We start from the raw sequence: 22,413 nt of genomic DNA, 5'->3' as shown, positions 1-22,413 counted from the left end.
TCTTTTCTTCTTCCTTTCTTGTTTTTCTTTATCTTATTTCTCTTATGCTGCACAACTCTCTAAAAAAGAAAGAGTGAAAATGTTCACTCTTGAAGGAGTGAATTACAGAAAAGAGTTAGTTTTGAGTGAAATTGGAGTGAATTTTGAGTGAAAATATCTATTTTCACTCATTTTGGAGTGACCTCAGGGATCACTCGAAAATCTTGGAGTGATCCCTGAAGTCACTCCAAGATGAGTGAAAATGAACATTTTCAGTCCAAACAATTCACTTGAAACTCACTCTTTTCTGTTTTTCACTTCTTCAAGAGTGAACATTTTCACTCTTTCTTTTTTAGAGAGAATAGCTGTAGCAGCAGCCTGACAAAGCAGCTCTTCAAGGATAGCAACACCTTGAGCCTCTTCTTGGCAGAAATTTATTTCCATATCCTGGAAATCCATCTTGAACGGTTGTCACAAGAGATCTGAATTCAGTGGAAAGTTTTATGTCGTTTTATGGGTCTTACTATACACAATCGCCTGGTACTTTTCTAGGTCCAAGAACATTCGCAAAATTGTCGCAAAGGATTTGCAAACAGTTGCTAATATTTGCAAAACTGTCGCTAACATTTGCAAAATTGTCGCTAACATTTGCTAACATTCGCTAATAGTCGCCACCTGTGTTCGCAAACACTTTCGCAAACATTCGCTAAAGTGTTGCTAATTGTCGCTAAACATCGCTAAAAGTCGCTAACTGTCGCTAATGGCAGAAGCGAACTTTGATTTTTCGCAAACATTCCTCAGAAAAGTTGGCGAATCTCAAATTCGCTACGTTCGCAAACGTTCGCCGCTCAGTGAGATACCAGCTTCTAAGATCCCGCTTCATTCATTTATCGTAAAGAGCAGGGTGTTTAAACCCGGTGAAGTGGTTCCACCTCACATCCAACTGGACCCCATGGAAGACCAGCTTAGCATAGCTGAATACGGTCTATCCAGCTATCTTCTCAGATGGAAATGAACAAACAAAGTTCCTCTTTTAAATGGGACAGACAGATGGAGGAAAGGGAGAGAGGGAGAGGGGAGAGTGAGGGAGGGGGAAGGGGGAGGTAAAAAGGGAGAATGTGTGATAAAATGATGAACAATGATGCTACAGGCAAATTTTGTGTGAAAATGACACAAAATAAGAGAGCAGTCTTTGAAAAATGCTGTCTTTTCAATAATTTCTATTATATCTATTGTTTGATGCCTATGTCATATGAAAAACAAAGGAAATAATAAGAAGACCATCTCAGGGTAAATCAAAACCAAAATTACCTCACATTTTGGTCCTTCAGCAAATTACATCCAAGAAGACCCCATTTCATCCATTATGTTATTGTTAACTGAAGTTGGAACAGAAAAACATGCAAAATCTGACGGACATGGTTATCAGTTTACGGTTGCCATGGCAACCAACATTGCCGGACATAGCTAAACAAAATTATGTTTCAAATGTTTGCAATAAAATTTTAGGAAAAGTCACCAAATTTGGTTGCAATTGGGTAAAGGGCGTAGGATTAACTTCAGTTAACAAATGAAAATAAATAATGGTGGGGGCACAATGTGCCCCCCTTGAGCTTCATAAGGTTAAGGCGCACTTACCAAGCCGGAATAGCTGTGCAATGCATGGGATTGAAAAAAAAAAAACAGCGTATAAAACACCATAACAACGCAATAGAAAGATTATCAGATTAAGCTGAAATTGAACATGCTCTATTATAGTTACATATTCTATCCAGTACTCATATCAAATTCCACGACAGTAGCATTATCCTTTCAAAAGTTAAGCAAAGAGTGTGAAAAGGATTTTAAAGAAATGAAAACAGGCCTCTATGGCAGACACAATTAATCACACCATTCTACAAACAAATGCTCTAGAAAACTGCTAAAAACACAATTTCGCAATTGTTCTATGATTCCCAAATTTTAAATAATGTAGAAGAAGAATTGCTCTTCAGAAAATATGACAAACTCAAGCTTGACTAGGTTGATCGATTCCATCACTTTTCTTCTTCTTCTTTGAGTCCTCGTGTAAAATCAAGACGTGAGACATTTTGGTGGCTTTGTGCTGCACGTCACATAATGGAGAAGGCTGGTAAAATAATTCGTTCCTTTCTGTTTTGTTTTTCTTCCCTCCTCCGTCCCAGGTATCTTTCCCTAAGTGCCCTGATTTTGTGTATTGACGCCTCCTTCAACGCCATGTGGGAATTAGCTGTCACGATGGTCCACAGGCGTAATCCAACAATCACGGTTCTTCAACAACTATTAATTGTCTGCGCATGGGCAGTAACACGGGCTATCGACGATTTCCCCTGCAAGACATGTCTGTGCGACGTGCCCTGTAAGTCAATGCATAATAGTCCTCTCCGATTAAAGAGGAAATCCACTCCAAAATAAAGGTAGTCTGATTGAAAAGAAAAGTAAAATCTTACAACTTCAACGATAAAAATTTGACTGAAATCGGATGAAAAATAAGGACGTTATGACATTTTGAAGTTTTGCTAACTTCTGCAAAACAGCATACTTGTACAATGGATATGAACATGCAAATGAGTGAGTTAACCATGTCATACCCTCAACATTTTCCATTGATCGTTTACAAAAACAAAAAAAAAGAAAAGAAATGACAAATATTCAATGTTTCTGCCATTGAAGTCTACAACATATTGTTATTCCTGGTTGAATAACTTCAGAATAGCGATCAGTTAGGTATACGAGGATTTGAGCCTCGGGCATAATTGCGTTTGAATGAAAAAACTGGAAATGTCAAAATCTTATGTACAGACTAGATGGTAAGTTGTGAGGGAATGACATGCTCACTTAACCATTTGCATATCCATATTGACTGTTCAAGAACCGTTTCCCCCAAACTATATAGGGAAACTTCAAAGTGTCGTAACTTCCTTATTTTTCATCCGATTTCGTTCGAAATTATACCGTTGAACTCACAACATTTTACTCTTTCTTATCAGACTATCTTATATTTGTACTGGATTTCCCCTTTAAGTTTTAAAGTGAGCAAATAAAATGGTAATTCCTACTCTTTAAGAATATTGACAACGGCAGTAAGATTGAACGGGAAAGTGGTGCAAGTCTATAGGCTACTGTTCCATATATTTTCTTTCAGTGATGATTAGAATAAAAAAGGACAATGATAAGATTGCCTCACAAATCTAACCCTTGCAGAAATCTAAGATGAGAGTTTACAGCCTCCGAATCAAATGATTACAGTGGTCTTTCTATAAGCAATTATGATTATTTTTTGAAGGGAATTATGATCGCAAGATCATTAATCGAACTATATTCATCGACGCCTTTATGTAAAAACCAAATGGGAGCGTAGTTAGGTGATAGAAACGTCTCTACTTTGTTTGCTCATGTGGTATCACGTCGAATGTGAAATCCTTTTCGCACAATAAGCCACCTGCTACTGCACAAACGAAACGTTTCATCCTTAATTTACAAGAAAGTAAAGTCTGGCAAAATTTCATCATTTTGTTGCCATCTTTGTCCAATTCAATTCAATTTATTTATACTTATTTCCATTAATCAAAAGGGAATAGATGGTCTAAATGATACAAAGTATAATTGTCAATTCAAATTGTTACACGATTAGAAAGAAGTACTAATCATAAAGCATGATACAAAATATAAGAATGGATAATTATATACCCAGGTAACCATGCACACTTCGCATTGTTAAAAAAAAATGATAAAAAAAGGAAAAGAGTGACCTACTCAAAGGTGGAGCTTGCCGTAGACATGAATTAATGGAAAAAAACCCCCATACAATATCGTATACTAGTATAGGCCAAATTGATGTAATTATGTACGTTTAAATCATTTGATAAGTAACATGAATGATGCTAATGATATAAAGCATAATTATCGCAAAGAGTATCTTTTAAAGTGCAAAACAAAAACTTAGAATAACAAAATAATGATACGGCATATACACTATTCATGGACAATGTCTGCAATTTAAGAGATATAAGAGATAAAATCTCGTTACTTAAACCCAACGGCAGATGTAGACCAGTCCACAGTGGAAGCCAGATTCGTCGTTTACAGACAGGAGGAAAGTGGATGGAGAACCGATGCAAATATCACATGGAAGCCGCCTGAGAGTTTGACTGGGTCTTCATTTATGCCCGGTGAGTGCAATAAGTTTTCTATTGCTAAGCTATTTATGTTCTAGTCAGAAGAATCGATACGGAATGGCCAGGAGCAGTTACCCTGACAATCATCATTCACATTCTTTCTGCAACTTTTTCTCCACTTCATCACTTTGTCACCACTTTTTGAAGCTGATGACAGACGTAAACTCTCTCGTATTCACCATGTTGATTATTTTACTTGTCTGCTTTACAGGGAGGGTACATTCTGGAATGATGCTTTATGTTAGTTCAGTCAGAACTATCACGTATGTATGCGTAATATGCATTAGTATTCAATTATGTATGTATGTATGTATGTATGCCATGTATGTGCGTATGGAAGAAGAGTTATCAAAAATGGTGACCATCAATACCAAATGGAATTAACAGCACTTTTAATCACGAAACTGTGCTTGACCAACATCGACGTTTCTCTTATTTCCTATGGTGTTGATCTTATTTTTGTGTCAGGGTTTGTGCGACTCTTGTGAAAGTGGAATAATGACATCACTTTCCTTCATGGAACAGCGGGATAATCTCTACGTTATACGTATACTACGTAGAACATCTGAGAGGATATCGGAGAATATGTGCATGGTGGATTTTCATACGTGAACGCTCCTGATGTAGTGTAGATGCTGCGCTGACACTGAAGCAGTTTCGTTGCTATTTCTTTCAAATGTCAAACTTGCAGGTAATTTTTTATACGCAGTTCGCTTGCGAAATAACATTGGTCTACGTATTCCATGTGTCGAACCGAATGACAACTTGTCCGTCCAGTCCCCCGTTGGGTGTCATCTGATGGAGAATCATCGTCTTCTGGTAAGATCAAAACTTTTCCCCTCAATAAAAAAGTTAATCAATGAAAGAATGAATGAATAAACAAACCTAATAAATGGCTGACGTGAATTTGTTTTACGGAGAGAGTGTAGTTATAAAGAGTTTTTTTCTTTTATTTTGTTTTGTTTTTTGGCGGTTACTCTCCGTAAAAAGATTGTAGGTCTATTCTCAATCCGTACACCAAGTGAACCTTAAGTGAAAAAGAAAGAACTAGCCAGGAATTTGAAGTTGCGTCATCTGCTACTTAGGCCCCAGTCACATAATGCTCTGCGTCCGGAGTTACGTCCAAAAAAAAGTTATTTTCCTGCGGACTCTCGCGGATCCCTTACAGTCACAAGAATTTTTTACAAAAAAAAAAATACGGAAAAATGCAGGCGATACGGACAGATACGATCAGATGCGGACACCTGCGTCCACTTGCGGATAATCTTACGAATTGACACCTTATTTGTTTTTTCGACTTGCGTAAACTTCCAAATACTTCTGAATACTTGCGGAGAGTTACGGATAGTTACAGATTGTTGTGAATAATTATGGACGATGTGGTTTTCTCTGACGATCCCTGCTCACTTAGTGTATTATGACAACAAGGTTATCACATATCGGACTGTGTTATATTGTACACTAGGGAAAAGCTGAAATTATGTCACGTACAACTTGTGAAGATTTTCGCATTCCTTTAGTTTGTTTTACAGCAATAGAAGAAAAATGAAATTTTGAAACCTAAGTTTGAATTGATTTTGTGCAACTCAAATATGAATATACATCATCAATGTCCAGTATGCATAGCATAATTATACCAAAAATAAAATGTAATATAGATAGATAAGTTAAACAAGAGAGTAAGAAAAAACAAATTACAGTCATGGAATAGACCAGATTTGATTTAGCTGTAATTGTGCATCGATAGTCATGACTTACTGGGTTATGTTAAGGAGACTGATATGATAAAGTTACCGTAATGCTTGATAATTTTCCAGATATAAAAAAAAAAAAATAAACATCTGGACTTTAGAACACCCCTCCATTTCCAAAATACAAAATAAAAATTGTAATACACATTCCATGGAGTGTAAAGGGGTTAATACTTTATAGAAATACTGTCGTTTTCATTGTATATAGTTTATCGCTGCCCCACATCCTCCCCGGACAGAAAAGTAAATGAAATGCTGTAACCCCATTCCCTACCCAAAATATTGACCTTTTTTGAATAACATACATTCAGGGAGTGCAAGAAAAATAAGTTCAGCACCAAGGGTCAACAATGTCATCTGTATATGGGTTCCACGTAAAATGACCATTTATGGGAGAAATTTCATAACTCGACCATGCGGTTTTGCCACTCCACCGCTCTGACTATGTTGTAGTATTCCTTTAGGTACATGCGTTGCATCTTGGCAAGACGGGTGGTGTGCTTTCCCACGACTCTCTGTTCCCATGGGAGTGGAAAACGGAAAACGTCAAGGGACGCAATCGCCCGCAGCATCTGTAACTGTCCGTAAATGTCCGTAAGCGGACGTAAGTGTTGTGTATTACTTACGGTGGACGCAAATGAACGCAAATGGACGGGAGGTAAACATTTTTGCGGATGGTCTGCGTCCAAGCTACAGATAGTTACGTTCAGTTACGGATAGTTACGTTTAGTTACGGTTACTTGCGTAAGGCTGCATCCGTGGAGTCCCTCTGCGAAATTTTGAACATTTCAAAATTTCGCAGGCTTGGCGCCGTCATTTTGCGTTTCTTTACGGATTAGTTACGGAAGGTTACGTCTACATACGACCCTGCGGATGCCTGCGTCCACGATGCGTCCCCCTGCGTCCACTCATCCGTATCTATCGGCGACGGACGCAACCCATCGTAAGGCACTGTGTGACTGGGGCATTAAGCGGTAAGCAGTGCTGGGTGATGCGGATTCAAATCCGAGGACGGTGAATAAGCTGATTTCGTCATCATATCATAATTTTCCATTTATCGTGTACCGAAACGACCAAAATTCAAATCTTCAGCCCTAAAAGTTTAAAACATAATGCCATTCTCGGCCGAATATTAAACTTCAAAACAACAACTGGTCAGATATATTGGGATATGGGCCATTGTCGTATTTGCGTTTGAACAAATAACACTGAAACTGACGTGCTTTTCCGTCTAATTTCTAACGAGTCCAGAATTGCCCCTTATTAGAAGAATATTCCATATAGGAATCCTGCTCTGTGCATTTATTTCACCGACAATGCCTGTCTCCACCAATGTGTGTGAATGGTTATACGTGGAAATGCTATTATTATATGATGATGGTGGCAAGACACTGGGTTAGCGATACTAAAACTAACATGGTACTACAGGCAATGAGCTCTTTGTCAGTAGCAAATACAAACTAAATTAAAGGGACTGTACAGTACTGGTTGAGGTGGGGACTCATGTTTAGAACATTCCTAAGTGAGATAATGAAAAGCCTCTCATGAAATATGAAAGAGCATGCAATTTTAAGAAGGATTCAGCGTTTATTTGATGAAAATTGGTTTTCAAATGGCTGAGATATCCAAAAAAGTGCTAATAATAAAAGGCGACATGCCACAACTTTATTAGGATCTCTTTGTTTCACCTTGTTTTTGGATATTTCGGCCATTTCAAAACCGATTTTTCATCAAATAAACTTTTGATACCCCTCAGAACTGCATGCTCTTTGACATCTCATAGAGTGGTTTCTGAATATCTCGCAAAACGTTAAAAGCTAAATCCTCACCTCGACCAGAACTGTACACACCCTTTAACATGGATGGAATTTCCGAATGAATATTTTGTATGGTATGATACGTTGATGTCGATGGCATTATTGGCTATATGTTTTAATTCAGTCATTATCTGAGTACAGAAAGCTGGAATGATTGATACAGCATGGGCAAATAAAGCTTATGCTATTCAACCATTTTGAAAATAATGTAGACGCGATTTAGATCAAGATCATACCCTCTCTCTTTGCCTTTCTTGCATATACCATTATGACATGTTAACTTGCTCTCGCTGTTACCTTTCATTTTAAACAGATGCATCCTTACTATTACGCGGAGGCTGTTCCGTTCGGTTACACTCTGACATTTGAGGTACAAAATTGAAAGACAGTGATGATCCAGTTCCATTACTAGTGCATTAATCCGAATCCACACAATACGTCAGCATACATCTCTATGCATTTTATATAAATCATAGACTCACAACTCTTCGCTGGCTTAAGTACACAGGTCTTCAGTATATTTCCTGGTTTGTTTGTTTTTAGACGTTTAAAAAAAAAGAGATAAATAGTAGGCCTATATTATTTTGCAACAAATTGTTCAAATCTTGTGGTAAATAAGAAGTTATTTTTTAAAGCTGATTTTAACAAAAATCTTTCTTAATGCAGGCACATGTTCTGTTATGATGATATTATTATGGTTCATCAAAATCATTATCAACTACATGCATTTTCTTTGCATACAATTTGACAAGCACTTGTTCATAAAGATTACAACCGTGATTTTTTTTAATCAATAATGAAAATTAATTACTAAGGAATTTTGACGGTTATTCCTTTTGTTGTGATTCGTAATTATTTTATGTGATGCATGTGTGCTTTAGGGGATAAATCCATGAACGGATTAGCAATTTTGCCAATCAAATACAAAAACGTTTGTTAGACTGAAGCTCAGGCTCAATACGCATGAATTCAGCTTGTGCAATGGACTAACGCCTAGCCCCCATTTTCTCTAGGTGGGTTGGTACAATGAGACGAGTGGTGTGCTCAGTAGATATTCAACATGCGTGAACGACATCCTCGCCCCAGGTAAACGTTGATCGATTGTGCCTTCTGCAAAGATACCGTATGTTTGTTAAAGTTTACAGCCGGGTTAAGAATCGATTATATATCAAATTTTGTTTTTGCTTAAAGACGGTATATAGAAAATATCTTTATGATTTCTGTAAAGAGACATTGAGAAATATCTAATGGCGTTTTCATAGTTTATCGAGTAAATAAATTGCAGGTGTGACTTTAGTCTGTTTGTGCGTGATAATGATAGGGCGAACCAGAAAGAAACATCGGGAAAGGATATATACCTATAGAGAGAAGGATTGACGGAAAAGAAATAGGGGTCTGCAGCACGGTTCCATCATATTTGCTCCCATGAAATATTTGCACGCTAAGCCAAACATAAAACCTACTGACAATATTATAACCATCACCCTGATCCTCAAGTGTAGATAGTATAATGTTTTGGTCGAAATCCAACCTGAAAATCTACAAAACACTGACTTACAACGATGCAAGAAACGTATTGTAATACATTTTCTAATATTTCAGGAAAGCCTGTAAGCAATATATTGGTCAATTATTACATACCTCATAAATTATCATTATGTCTTCTCTCGTGAATATTGGAATGACTTTCACAGCTTTTATTGCAGAAAGCACCAGACCAGATCTAAGTAACAAATGGTCGATGGTATAAACGAAACAATGCAGTCAATTAAAATTTTGATTAGACAATATCCATCACTGTAATGACCAGGACCATTTTGATGATTTAGACCCAAAACAAAATTGAAGATCTCTTCATTATACGTAGGTATGTGTAGAGAAAAAAATATTTAGTTCGGATTTGCCATTCCTAAAACTAATAAAATTGCTCAACAGAGATAGACCATAAATCTAATGCAATGTAAATAAGTGAAGATTGATCATCTGAAGTGACTCAATTTCACCGTCTTCCAACAGACTGCTATGAGGAGACACGTGATGAAGAATTTTGTCGAAACCAATGTAAGTCCTATACATTAGTATAAACATTCAATATTTCTGTTTGATAATAAACATGTCTGTTTTTGTTTGTTTTTCTATTCAGCTGCTATTTGTCATTAAGGGTATCGCGGTTGATTCTTTTAGGCCTACGGAGTAATATCCATTTCACGTATGCCGCACTCTTGTTTATTTTTGTGAAGCATATCACAGAGAAGAGGGTGGGATTGGAGAAGAATCATTTTTTCACTGCTCCATTATTTCGGTTCAGTTCAATTTATTTTCACATTATTTTTCTTTAGTTTGGTCTTAGGTTGTTCTGTGCTCCTCATCCTGACCATCACACTAGGCTTCTGTTGGGACCTAATCTCCACAACTTGTTTTTAAGTAGGTTCCATCGTATTTCTCTGGAGCATTCTTTTACTTTGCTCAAGACTGACACATCGACCGCTGTGTTCTGTGTTTCTATTTTTTTCTTGTATATCAAACTGGGACATAATATAACATTATATTTTTTTATACTTTACGTAGTTTCCATTCAGAAATGTAAAATTAGATTTGATATTGAAATTGAAAAATTCGAACAAAGTCCAAATGTAATGAAATTCAACCTTTGAGTTCAAAAATTCGTTAAAGGCGTTAGAATCAATGTAACTATGGGGCTGGAAGTGAAGTGTTATGCGGGGAAAGTTACGCAGGAAAAGGCAGAAAATCATCCATGAGGATGGAGTGGTGGCGAGGAAATAGGGCGGTGGCTGCAGATCCAAGAGAACTATAGCAGCACGTCCGTCTCCATCGAGCGCTGTTCAGAGTGTGACCCCCGATTTTTTTTCTATATGTTTTATTAAATCAAATCAAATCACATTATTTCCACACAATTGGTAACAATTGAAAAGCTACAAGAGAAACATTTACGGAAAATAATACACATAACAACTTTTAACCTATTGAGACATCACGGTTAAAGCCATTCCTTGGTGACTCCATGACCCTAATTACTTAAAAATCATATGAGTTGTGAACATGACGTACACTGCATTACATTTTGAGTGCACTGATAGAGAGATAGTACATGTATTAAACTGTCACTAACAACAAGAGTCTTGGTAAGTACACTGATCACAAATAAAATTTTAGGTACCAGAAATCGAACCGCCACTTTGTAATATGTATATGAAGCTGATTCCTTCTCTTAGCCAAGTAATTCTTTTTGTATTATCTTTAAACTGACAAATAAATCTATAATATTTTACCACTAAGATTGAATATGTTACAAATTTGTCAGATGACACACCAAACAACTTAGTTGAATTAGTGAAACTAAAATTAGAATCATGCTTTTGCACTAATATTCCTGGACAGATCGAGGTGACCTTGTCACATTCACAAATCAAATGAATTATTGTCTCTTCAAATTTGTCACAAAAAGAAAATTTGGGGGAATCTGCAATGTGAAACTTTAGATAGGTGACCCTTGACGCCTTTTGTATTCCATAGCTGTCCCATTCAGTGGCAAACCCGTGAACGTCTCTGTCGAGGACATGCACCTTGATTTGGACGAGCCGGGGAAGGTGTCCGTCACGCTGGGCTGGTCCGCCCCGGTGCAAGTGAACGGTCAGATAAACAGGCATGTGCTGAATACGTTCGTTGTCGGACAGCCTGAAAAGGTCGATCTCACAGCGATCCTACACCAGGTGACTAATGTGTGTGTGTCTAGAATTTGCTTGACTGTATGACATCAAACTACAGACATTTTAATAGATATACACAAAAATATGTAATTAATAGTAAATAATTAACCTGTCTAAATAATCCTAAGGTACGTAATACTTGTAAATATACGTACATAATTATATATATATATATATATATATATATATATATATATATATATATATATATATATATATATGTACATATATATATATACATATATACATGTATATATACATATATATATATATATATATATATATATATATATTTATGTGTGTGTGTGTGTGTGTGTGTGTGTATAGTATGGATGTAATTCAGTCTGATATATGATATAATATGTGTTCCTCCTTTAATTCGAATAAACGTGTATCTAGAACGACTCGCAGCCACTTCGTGCCACCATATTCGGCTTATCACCCAACACCGCATATTACACCGAGGTAAATTCAAATTGTAAACATTCTACCTCGTATTTATGTATATTTTATCGATGAAAACAAAGATACAAAACATTTATATGTTATTGTTTCAGTCGCTGATGAAACACTGCACTCAGCTCTCTAGTAATGACTGTGATTACAAGCAATATTGTTTTAATTTTGTCTTTACAAGTATCAGTTTCATCAACATTGCTATGGTTCTAATATTTTACACTGTTTTGCATTTCAAGTTGTATGTAAAATAGGGGATGACCGCAAGCACAATTTATCCTGAAAAGCAAGCAGACAAAACAAGTATAGCAACGAGCTTTAATGATTTTAATAAAGAGCTTTCTAAATAACGCCACGAACAGTTCTGATTAACGACACCTATTTCAGTTGTTGTTGTTGGGGTTTTTTTTTTGGGGGGGGGTGGATACATCAAAGCATATGCGAATTTGTTTGTTTCTGATTTAACGAACCTTCGGAATAACAAACATCATCAGTCAGAAACATCCAGATGATTAATCCAGATTTGTCACATTGACTATTAGATAGTGTGTTCCTATATACTCACTTGGGTTTATATGTCTCTCCAAACTATTTTGTAGGTAGAGTGTTATGTCTACATTCCTTCAGGAGACTTTGGGAGTGGTCCAGCGGCTCAGATCTTCTTCACTACCCCTGATTTGTCCTCGCTGATAGTGACGTCAACCTCCCAGACATCTACTGAAACATCGCCAGACAACTTTCAGGGTAATTCTTTGTGGCCTCATCTTGATTCAATTCAGTTATATCATACTAATCATCATAAAAAATAAATGACAAATCTTTAATATAGTACTCTGGTTTCTTACCTTGAATGTGGCAAAACAACATCATTTTACCAGATAGGCCTACGTCATCTTAGTCACACAAAGCTAGAATGATATTAAGCTCAGCCTTCTACTTTTTTTGAGGGGTGGGGGAAGACAATAGGCCTACTAAACGCTGGATACAGTGAGACAATTTGATTTTTTTACCCCTCCGTCTGCATTTTTGACATTTTTTGAAAAGGAGGGCCTACAAATGGGGAAAACATACATAAAAATTTCATTAGGTCTGTATCAACGTCTGTGCCAACTCGCTTACTCTTCTTTCTCACGAACTGACTTTATTAGGGCTATAACATTATAACTTAAAACGTTTGAAAACTTTACCCTTATCACATTATACATCTTCGTATTATGTGCAATAAGAATACATGTCTATTATGAAAAATCTTCACATCAGATATTTACTACATTTTCGCCACTTCGTGAAAACGCAATACATGTGTGTGCGCGCTTGCCTGTGTGTAAGGGCCATAGATGTACATGTTTTCATGCATTGATTATGAGTTACACCTTTGTGTATAGATAGAATAATAACTATGTGACCATGTAAAGTTATATATTTTATGTTGTGCCTTCCAGACATGACTCTGGTGCTGACTGTAAGCACAGTTGCAGCCGTTGTGTCACTTCTAATCGTCTCAGTTGTTTCCTACCTGATCGTGAAACAGTTCCGAGTGTCGAAATTCAAGGGGACACATAATGCCCCGATCTTTTCCAGACATTCCATCCAGCGAGTGGAGTTGAAGGAAGATTGCGACGGTAAGAAAACTTAATGTATACTGTTGACGTACCGGTGCGGGAACGAGAGCGAGTAGAACGTAACTATGGAAATGTCCCAGGAGTTTGAAATGTTGTCTAGTGAGGATCAAATTCCCGAGATGTGTATGTGTATGTGAATTCTAATTTGCATATCAAACGTTGAGGTTGGTGCAATCGACCCATCCGTATATGTAACTCTGTAACAAAATTCATCAGGCGGTGTAAGTTAGCAAAAAGTGTTTGATAGTACGTATCTTTCACATATTTTTTTTCTCTCACCGCGATTATTTTCTGTCTCATGGCAGATTGCTCTCAAAACTCAACTGAAGTACGCGCTTCAGCCATATTTACATAAACTGCGCAAATCATTGGTCGCTTGGCATTTGGCATTGTAAACAGCAAAACAAGAATATCATCGACTGAGCTAAAATTATTGCTCCATCGATTGGTGTCATTTACAATTTGTATGCACGAAAAGCGCAATCCAAAAAAATACAAATCTACGTTCTATCATAAGATAAACATTAGAACTGAATTGATAAGTTTGAGTTGTTCCAGAGCATTCTCAAGTCTGTCAGACTGTCGTTTCAAAATCTTCATTGCTTGTGAGAGCTGTTTTTGTAGCTGTGATCAGGTTGTACTCACATTACTTGCTTTCTTTTAAACATTCAAGATAGTGAATACCTGAGCCACGTGAATGCCGTCTTTAGATCACTGGAGGTCCGACATACGCGCATTGAAACTCAGACAGTCCTCGGAAAGGGGCAATTTGGCATCGTCTACAGAGGGCGCCTTCGTAAATCTGACGGGGAGAAGGGAGAAATTGCCGTGGCCATCAAGACGGTTAAAGGTAATTAACCCTTTCATGGTTAGCTGTTGTAAATGCAATTAACATCCTAGGCGGTGCGCATGTTGGTTGTCATAAAAGAGTTTATTAACGTCTCTATAGTAACGATTTATTACGTGAGTTAATGAAACCTGTATCGATAGTTACTCAAGCCGTAGAGGGCATGAACACAACTGTTAGTTAGAACATTCAAAGATAAGTCAAGAAGTTCCCATTCTTTGCGAAAATCTTAGACATTCTCTAAACACTCGCATTACCAAATTTTAAGTATTGATACCAAATAAGGTACCCAATTAAAAAAGAAATATGTATCGACTACATCTACAATATTCTATAAGTGATCAAACGCGACTTCACGCCTTTCCCTGGTTTCTGTCAAGTTCGTGAGACCACCACTATTTAAACGGGAAGAAAATTCTTGCATGATCGTCGAGCATTTATTCATTCATTCATGTATGCGTGCATGAATTTGGCTATTCATTCAATCGTTTAGTCTACCCTGCTACCGAGCCTTGCTGAATCCCTAGCTGAACTCTTTCCAAAGTTTTCCTGGGCTGCCACTTGTTCAAACATTTGTTTTACACCGTGGCAGTCCTTCTTCGGCATAATTTTTCGGGGAATTATTTGGAAATTTGGAAATATGATATATATTATATATATTTATTTTTGTTAATGGAATTAATGTACACATTTATTTTCTTTCTTCGAATCGTGCACGCGTATATTGTCATCCGTATATTGATATTTTATGTGATATTACTGAAAAGAATCTTGATTTATATATATGAAATTGTGTTAGATGAAAAATATACCAAACAAACAAACAAACAAACAGACAAAATCGAATCCTGTCCACCTTCCCTAAGTAAAGTTACCATCTCTTGTGGGGGTTTTCCCGTCTTTATCCACAGAGAATGCAACAAGGAGTATGAAACAGGACTTTCTAAACGAAATCAAGCTAATGATTGAAATAGGAAACCATCCCAACATCGTCGCCGTGTTGGCATGCTGCACAGTGATCGAGCCGTACTTTGCTGTCACGGAGCTCGTCGCTTACGGGGACCTCCTCAGGTTTCTGAGAAAATGTAATAAGGTATGTTGACTTTTGACACACACCTTTTAATACTAAGATTTGCGATTGAATCTGCATTTGACAAGGCCATGATTTCTAAAGAATTGAAAATCCAAACCTCTTTTAAAATGCTGAAATTTCGCTGATTACTATCTGTTCTTTTCAGTTTTACGGGCTTCTAGATAAAGCGCAACTCATTATGAAGTTGATGATGTTGTTACACAATGTTACTTTGTTGCAGGATACAATATGTCAGGTTGATGTTGCACACTGCTGCTGCTGCTGCTGCTGCAGCTCGTCTTGAAATACAACGTGTCTGTATCATGCAATATCATCATAGTTATCATCACTATCATCATAATTTTCTTTACCTGCAGGCGGAACAAGTTGAAAAGGACAGGATTTACAACCTAACAGACTTGCATCGCTACCAAATATCGCGCCAGATTGCAAACGGGATGGTATGATAGACCTATAGAGGTCACATTAGGCGCAGTCAGATTGGCAAATGATCGAGAAGTTTAAGATCGCGATCTTTAAGATCTCGAAGTTTTGCCAGTCTGACCGCGCCTATTGAGTAAATGTTCGCAGACTTTCCATAGTAACTTCCCATGTAATAACCCTTGAATTAATCCCAGTCCAGGCACAAGTTAGTCTAATAAGAAAGAGTAAAATCTTACGAGTTCATACAACAATGAACATTTTGATCAAAACTGGATAAAATCAGGGAGGTGATGAATTGTGAAGTTTCGCTTATTTCAGTAGAACAGTACTCGTAGAGTAATGAATATACAAATGAGTGAGATAATGATGTGATCGATGGTGTTGAAAAAAAACCAACAACACTTGATCGTACCATCTCTAAAATCTCATCAGCACTACATCTCATCGCAGAGGTTCTACCACGGAGACCTTGCAGCCCGAAATATTCTCGTTGGAGCGGGTCTCGTGGTAAAGATCTCTGACTTTGGTATGGCCAGCGATATCTACCAGACCGGCTACCAGCGGCTGTCAACTGAAAGAGTCCGGCCAGTGAAGTGGGCCAGCTTGGAGACCAACAAAGAGGGAAAGTGTACTATAGAAAGTGACGTGTAAGTTGGCTAATGTAAATGATGATATAATGGACGGTATAGTTTTGGTTGAGACCTGGCTTCAGGTTTCTAACTTTGCCGGCGGGATAACGAGAAACCTCTAATGAATTCAACGTTTATTTGATCACAACCAGGTAATACTCATAAAGGTTGGGACGCACATTTTAATAGGATTGCTTTGCTTCAATTTGTTTTTGGATACCAGCCATGTCAAAACCAATTTTCATCAAATGAAGAGCTTGCTTCCAAAAGGAAAATTGATGGACTCATCGCCTTTTGGAATCAATCTCTTCAAATAGACTTTGAATTCCCCTTATGATGATGTGCTCTGCAATATTTCATAAGTGGTTCCTTAGTATCTGGCAAAAAGTCAAAAGATCAATCCTCATCTCCACCAATACTATACCATCCCTTTAAGGCGGTCATACTATGCTCAAATTGTTGAGAATTTCTAGCCTAGTTCTCTGCGTCATTCAGTACACACTGAAACCGTCACAGAAAAACAAAATTAATGCCATATGAGAACGTTAGAATGTGTTAATGACCTTTTTGCTGTTTCCTTCCACCTCAATGGTGCGCTTTTGTAACCTTTTCTCATTCTTTGTCAAATTAGATATTTTCAATAAGTAATTGAAAAATGAATAAGTCCAAATTTCAACTGCGTAATTAGTCCTTTTCCCGTTGTAGGTGGTCATATGGTATTGTGCTGTACGAAATCTTCACCAACGGTCGAATGCCGTATGAAGGAATGGATGGCAGAGAGGTTATGCGACGGGTACAGGACGGTTACCGGATGAGGAAACCGGAGTCATGTCCCATGGATGTGTAAGTATTTGAACACTTTCAGGCTTTGTGTGTAATTTGGTCCAGCTATCGGAGAAGAGAGAAACATGACGGAAACCTATGGCACAGTGAAAAAAAAAAGTATTTCATTTAAGCCCGTTTATTCAGATCGGTCAGTTTCAGTTTTAGTTCAGTATACGTTTTCATGTTTCTAAAAGATAAACAATACATTGTGGTACAGCACAAAATATGTCACATGCATAAAAGACGTTTTAAAATCTTATTAGAAAAATAAGCAATGATATGTCGCATGTTAATGGCCATTTAGGCTAATATCGTAGAATATCGGAAAGAAACATGAAAGAAACCTACAGCACAGTTCCAATAATGAATTAAGCCCTTTATTGTTTACATAATACTCCTATTTGTGTTTCTGTATATCAGAGGTTTCAAAAGATTCTTCAGTACTTAATTTACAACTCATTCTTAAATCTAAACTGGCAACACATTTTGGAAGATTTATACATACATAATATATAAATATACATACAATATGCTACTCTCTTTCTGATTTCGTGCAGACTGAATGAATTGCAGTTAGTGTTTCTCCACTGTAATTATCGGGTAGCAGTAATATTGAGAGATGCCTTTTTAAAAAAGGAAACAACTGGTAATTTCGACAGCGATAATCATCTCAGGAATTAAAGGGTAAATTGATGTGTGGAGAGAGATAGAGAGAAAGAGAGATGAAGGGGAGAGAGTCATGGAAGAGAGAGACGAAAAAAAAACAAAGAAGAAAGACAAGGAGAGAGAAAGAGAGGGAAAGAGAGGAAGAAACAGGCTGTATGCTTATAGACATTAGGTCATGTCGTTTGCGTCATTTTCCTCCAGCTACCAGAACATGCGCAGATGCTGGCTGACCAATCGTGCAGACCGCCCGTCGTTCCTCTCGCTCATCGAAGAGTTTGACCGGAAAATAGCTGAGCTGAGCAAATTGGATTACCTCGATTTTCAAAGTGCAAATCCGAACGACAAAGTTGACGAGGTGCAATTAAGAAAAGAAATATAGTTATTTAAAGTTATTTACCTTTGTAGTTCAATTGTCTGCGCTATGATTTTGAAATTTTGCCATTCGTACTGATTTTGAAAAAAAAATAAATATGTATATATATTATATATATATATATGTATATATAGATGATGAATATTTTTACAATACATAAAAATATATATGATTGTTTTTACGTAATATTACTCTATTATAATGATTGATCTATCGAAAAATAAGCATTTTATTTGACTTGCCTTTTTTGCGATCACAGATTCTTATAGGTTGTATTATAATCGTTTCCTTGGATATCATATTGTGTCAATATTTGTATGTGCATATTTGTATGTGTATATTGTTCACGCAGAGCCTCTACGAACAAGTGTTCAACTCAGTAATGAAGCCAACTTCCGATAATAAGACAACAGAATAGATAAATAGAAAAAACAACAGCATAAATTGTTGTTGCTAATCATCCTACTCACATGTAATAACTTTCTCTTCGTTATTTTCCCCTTTCTGCTTTACATATCTCACTCTTATGTATTTGAAATATTTTTTCATCATGTTCTTGACAGCTGCTTTCATTTCTTCCAATCGTTACTTTCGCTAATTTTTACCTAAATTCTTGAAGTCGACTATCTTATGATTTTTTTTTATATGAAAGCTTTCATTCTATCAGAATTCAGTCTTAATGTGGCTTTGCTTATCTTTTGTTAGATCTTTTTTCTTGCACATTCAAAAACAAAACGCTACTCATGTTAAATGTTGCGACGTTTACTCTAGAATGTAATGTACAGCAATTCTATTACAATTTTTCCATTGTGCTGCAGGACCACCACGCCAGGAAAATCATCCACACTGGCGGCTACTCATCCAACGTGGGAGAGTCTGGAACGAGTGCTGCACTCTCGGGCGAGAGCGAAGCGGTCGACGGATGGGAATTCCAGCGCGACGACGAAAAAACGTCGGGCGACTACTGCACTGGAGATCGACTTCGATCTTATAAAAGCGAGAGCGAATGCAGCTTGGCCGATATCAGCGGCTGCGTCTTCGAAAGAACGGCCGAAGAAGAAGACGAGACTGCTTGATGTAAAAATATTTTCATAAAAAGTTGATATTATAGCAACTCTTGCTATAATGGCAATTGTCATGACAACGACAAGAATCCAGCTTCCTGATTGGCTGTTGCTATTCCAGCAAGAGTTGTTACCCTAATGGGGTCCTGAAGAATACCAATCAGTTATTAGTATTAGTACAGTGTATTTTGTGATTACCTCCGCCAAGGGAGGAGGTTATGTTTTCATCGGCGTTGGTTTGTTTGTAACCTCCGCCCAGGAAGGAGGATAAGTGATCATCGGCGTTGGTTCGTCTGTTTGCAAAATATACAAACTAAAAGAATTTTTGGTAGTGATCCGTGGATTTTTTTTTTTCTTTTGGCATATAAGGTCAATGAACTTGGAAGTTCGAGCTGCGGAGGTTTACAGACGCACAATAAATTGCGTGCTCCGCTCTGGCGAGGCGCCGCGCAACTAGAAGCTAAAGACGTAACGAAGCGCGTCTATATTGGCAAATTGGACGATTTGCGGCAGGTGTGTATGGGTGGAAATTACGAGTAGCTGTTTAGCGGAGGTCTACGCTTTCAGAGTGCTTTTCTAGTTTGTTTGTTTGGTGTTTGTTTTTGTTTTTTGTCCGAGTGTAAAATAACTCAAAAAGTAGGAAACTTATTCGGATGAAACTTACAGGAAAGGTTGAAAATGATACAAGGAACAGATGATTAAATTTTGCTATTGTTCTAGAAATTTTGAGGATTTTTTATGAAGGATTTTCGATATTTGGCAGATAGGACCAATCAGTGCCGCATTTTTTTTTTATTTTTTTTTTTTAGCTTTGCATACGCGCACTAAAGTGCGTGCTCTAGTATACAAATAATGACTGCTATGAGGGGCACAGTTAAAATTATGGGCCCAAGGTGATGTGAAAACCATAATTATGCCCGAGGCGAAGCTGAGGGTATAGTTATGGTATACCCTCAGCTTCGCTTCGGGCATAATTATGGTTTTCACATCACCGAGGGCCTACATAATCTTAACTGTGCCTCGAATATCAAGCTGTCATTATTTGTTTTATATACCGAAAATATAGATTCCGAAATATAGATACCGTAGCATTCGTAATCAACGCTGATCGACAGCGCGGCGGTGCGTACATGTGATTTATGTGTACGGGGTTGCGACTAGACTGTCTGTCTCCAAACATATTTACAGGGCACAGTCAATCAACTGTGCCCCGGGCACAGTAAATCATGACGTCATTTTGATTAACAATGGGGCACAGCTATTTTAATGACTCCCCTTTTAACCAATCAGATGAGAGAATTCTATATATGAGGTATATAATTTCTGCTAGGGCGAGGAGCGGGGCCCAGCTGGAAGTTGATGACGTAACAAAAGGCTTCTATATTAGGAAATCGGCCGATTTTCAGCGTGCATACGTATGGGTGGAAATCACTAATCTCCATGGAAGAACAAGATCAGTGGTGGGAATCAGCTGCGTGGCAGAGGTTTGCGGTCTCAGAGTGCTCCTCTAATCTTTTTGTTTGTTTGTCATGGTGCAAAATAACTCAAAACTTTGTAAATGGATTTAAATGGAACTTTTTTGAAAAAGTTAATAATGACACAAGGAACACATGATTAAATTTTGTTAGTGATCCAGAATTTGTTTTGTTTTTGTTTTTGTTTTTGTTTTTTGGATTTTTGAAGGATTTTAAAAAATCTTTTTGCAGAACGGGCCAATGGACTTGAGAGTTCCAGGAAGCTTCGCGTATTTGAGGTTTGCTTACGCGCTCTAAAGCGCGTGCTCTGCTCTGGCAAGTGCCGCTCATCTGGAAGCTGGTGACGTAAACGAAAGGATTCTTTATTTGGAAAGTGGGCTTTTTTAGCATGCATGTGTGAGTGGAAATCGCTGATCTCTATGGAAGAACAAAATCAATGGTGGTAAAGAGATGCTTGGTGGAGGTCTTGCACTCAGAGTGCATTTTCTAGTTCCTTTGTTGTTGGGTGGTTTTTTTTTTTTCTGCTGAAACAACACAGTATGACATGTATGAAACATAAACAAAAAATGGCAGGGAAGACTAATGGGCCTGCTTGACTGTGCCTACAAGACACGACCGATCCTCTGTTTCGCCCCGGCTTGTCCGGAGCGACATATAAAGTATTGTAGAAAGCATCACTATTGTAAGTAATGAACATGCGAAACCTACTTGTCTTTGCTGCTCAGCATGATATTAACCTGTACTCAGGCTGACCACGCTAGAGCTAATATTTGCCCTGTAAATAGAAAAGGACAGTTTCAAATTACTAGCATGAGGATATAATTACGTAATTAGTTGAATATCAATCCGTAAAGAATATCAAATATGCATAATTATGCAGATCGACACTTACAATTCATTATACTCAGAAGCACCATGCACCGACAATCACATCAAGTGTTCATGTTGAGAACTATGTGCTATCGACTGACAGACAGTTTATTGTAGTAATCGTATTTCATGCGTATTGAAGAAAATTTAATATTAATTACGTTTTGGTAATTATTACGAATTATGCACACATACATGGATATAATATGTGTGTAAATGTTATGCTTACTGTATATGATATGTATCTATGATGCCCATAGGCATTTATTTATCAATGTATTTATATTTATATCTATATTCTATATAGTTTTGTTTATACATAGATGTCTAGTACATTGAATCAAATAATTGTCGTTGCATAATGATCCATTATATACCTCACTTGATGAATCCTTGTTTCTGATTGGATGAAGTCGCAGGCCTCAGTGCCCAAGCAGAACGGAGCTTCATAGCATGCAAGCGGGCCTTATAGCATCCACGCGACCGCTTCAGATCATCCAAACTGCCCTCTATTGCAAGTACCATAATGTACGCGTACGTGTACGTGCGTATGTACTCTTTGTGATTTCGCAATGCAAGCGGCCCGGCATTTGCAGACA

General features: G+C 37.4%; 1 protein-coding gene across 1 annotated transcript; it reads left to right on the top strand.

Moving 5' to 3' along the window:
* Positions 1-6,814: 6,814 nt before the first annotated feature.
* On the top strand, positions 6,815-19,481 carry LOC140231141 (fibroblast growth factor receptor-like). The gene is made up of 11 exons (XM_072311294.1): positions 6,815-6,900; positions 11,291-11,474; positions 12,527-12,671; positions 13,370-13,549; positions 14,223-14,399; positions 15,308-15,489; positions 15,846-15,929; positions 16,345-16,559; positions 17,247-17,384; positions 18,234-18,387; positions 19,224-19,481. The coding sequence occupies exons 1-11, from the start codon at positions 6,815-6,817 to the stop codon at positions 19,479-19,481; spliced, it is 1,803 nt and encodes a 600-aa protein (XP_072167395.1).
* Positions 19,482-22,413: the final 2,932 nt, after the last annotated feature.

The sequence above is a fragment of the Diadema setosum genome, chromosome 7 (genome assembly GCF_964275005.1).
Source record: "Diadema setosum chromosome 7, eeDiaSeto1, whole genome shotgun sequence".
Lineage (NCBI taxonomy): Eukaryota > Metazoa > Echinodermata > Echinoidea > Diadematoida > Diadematidae > Diadema > Diadema setosum.
Note: the sequence above shows the minus strand (reverse complement) of the source record. Positions and strands in the feature narration are given on the sequence as shown.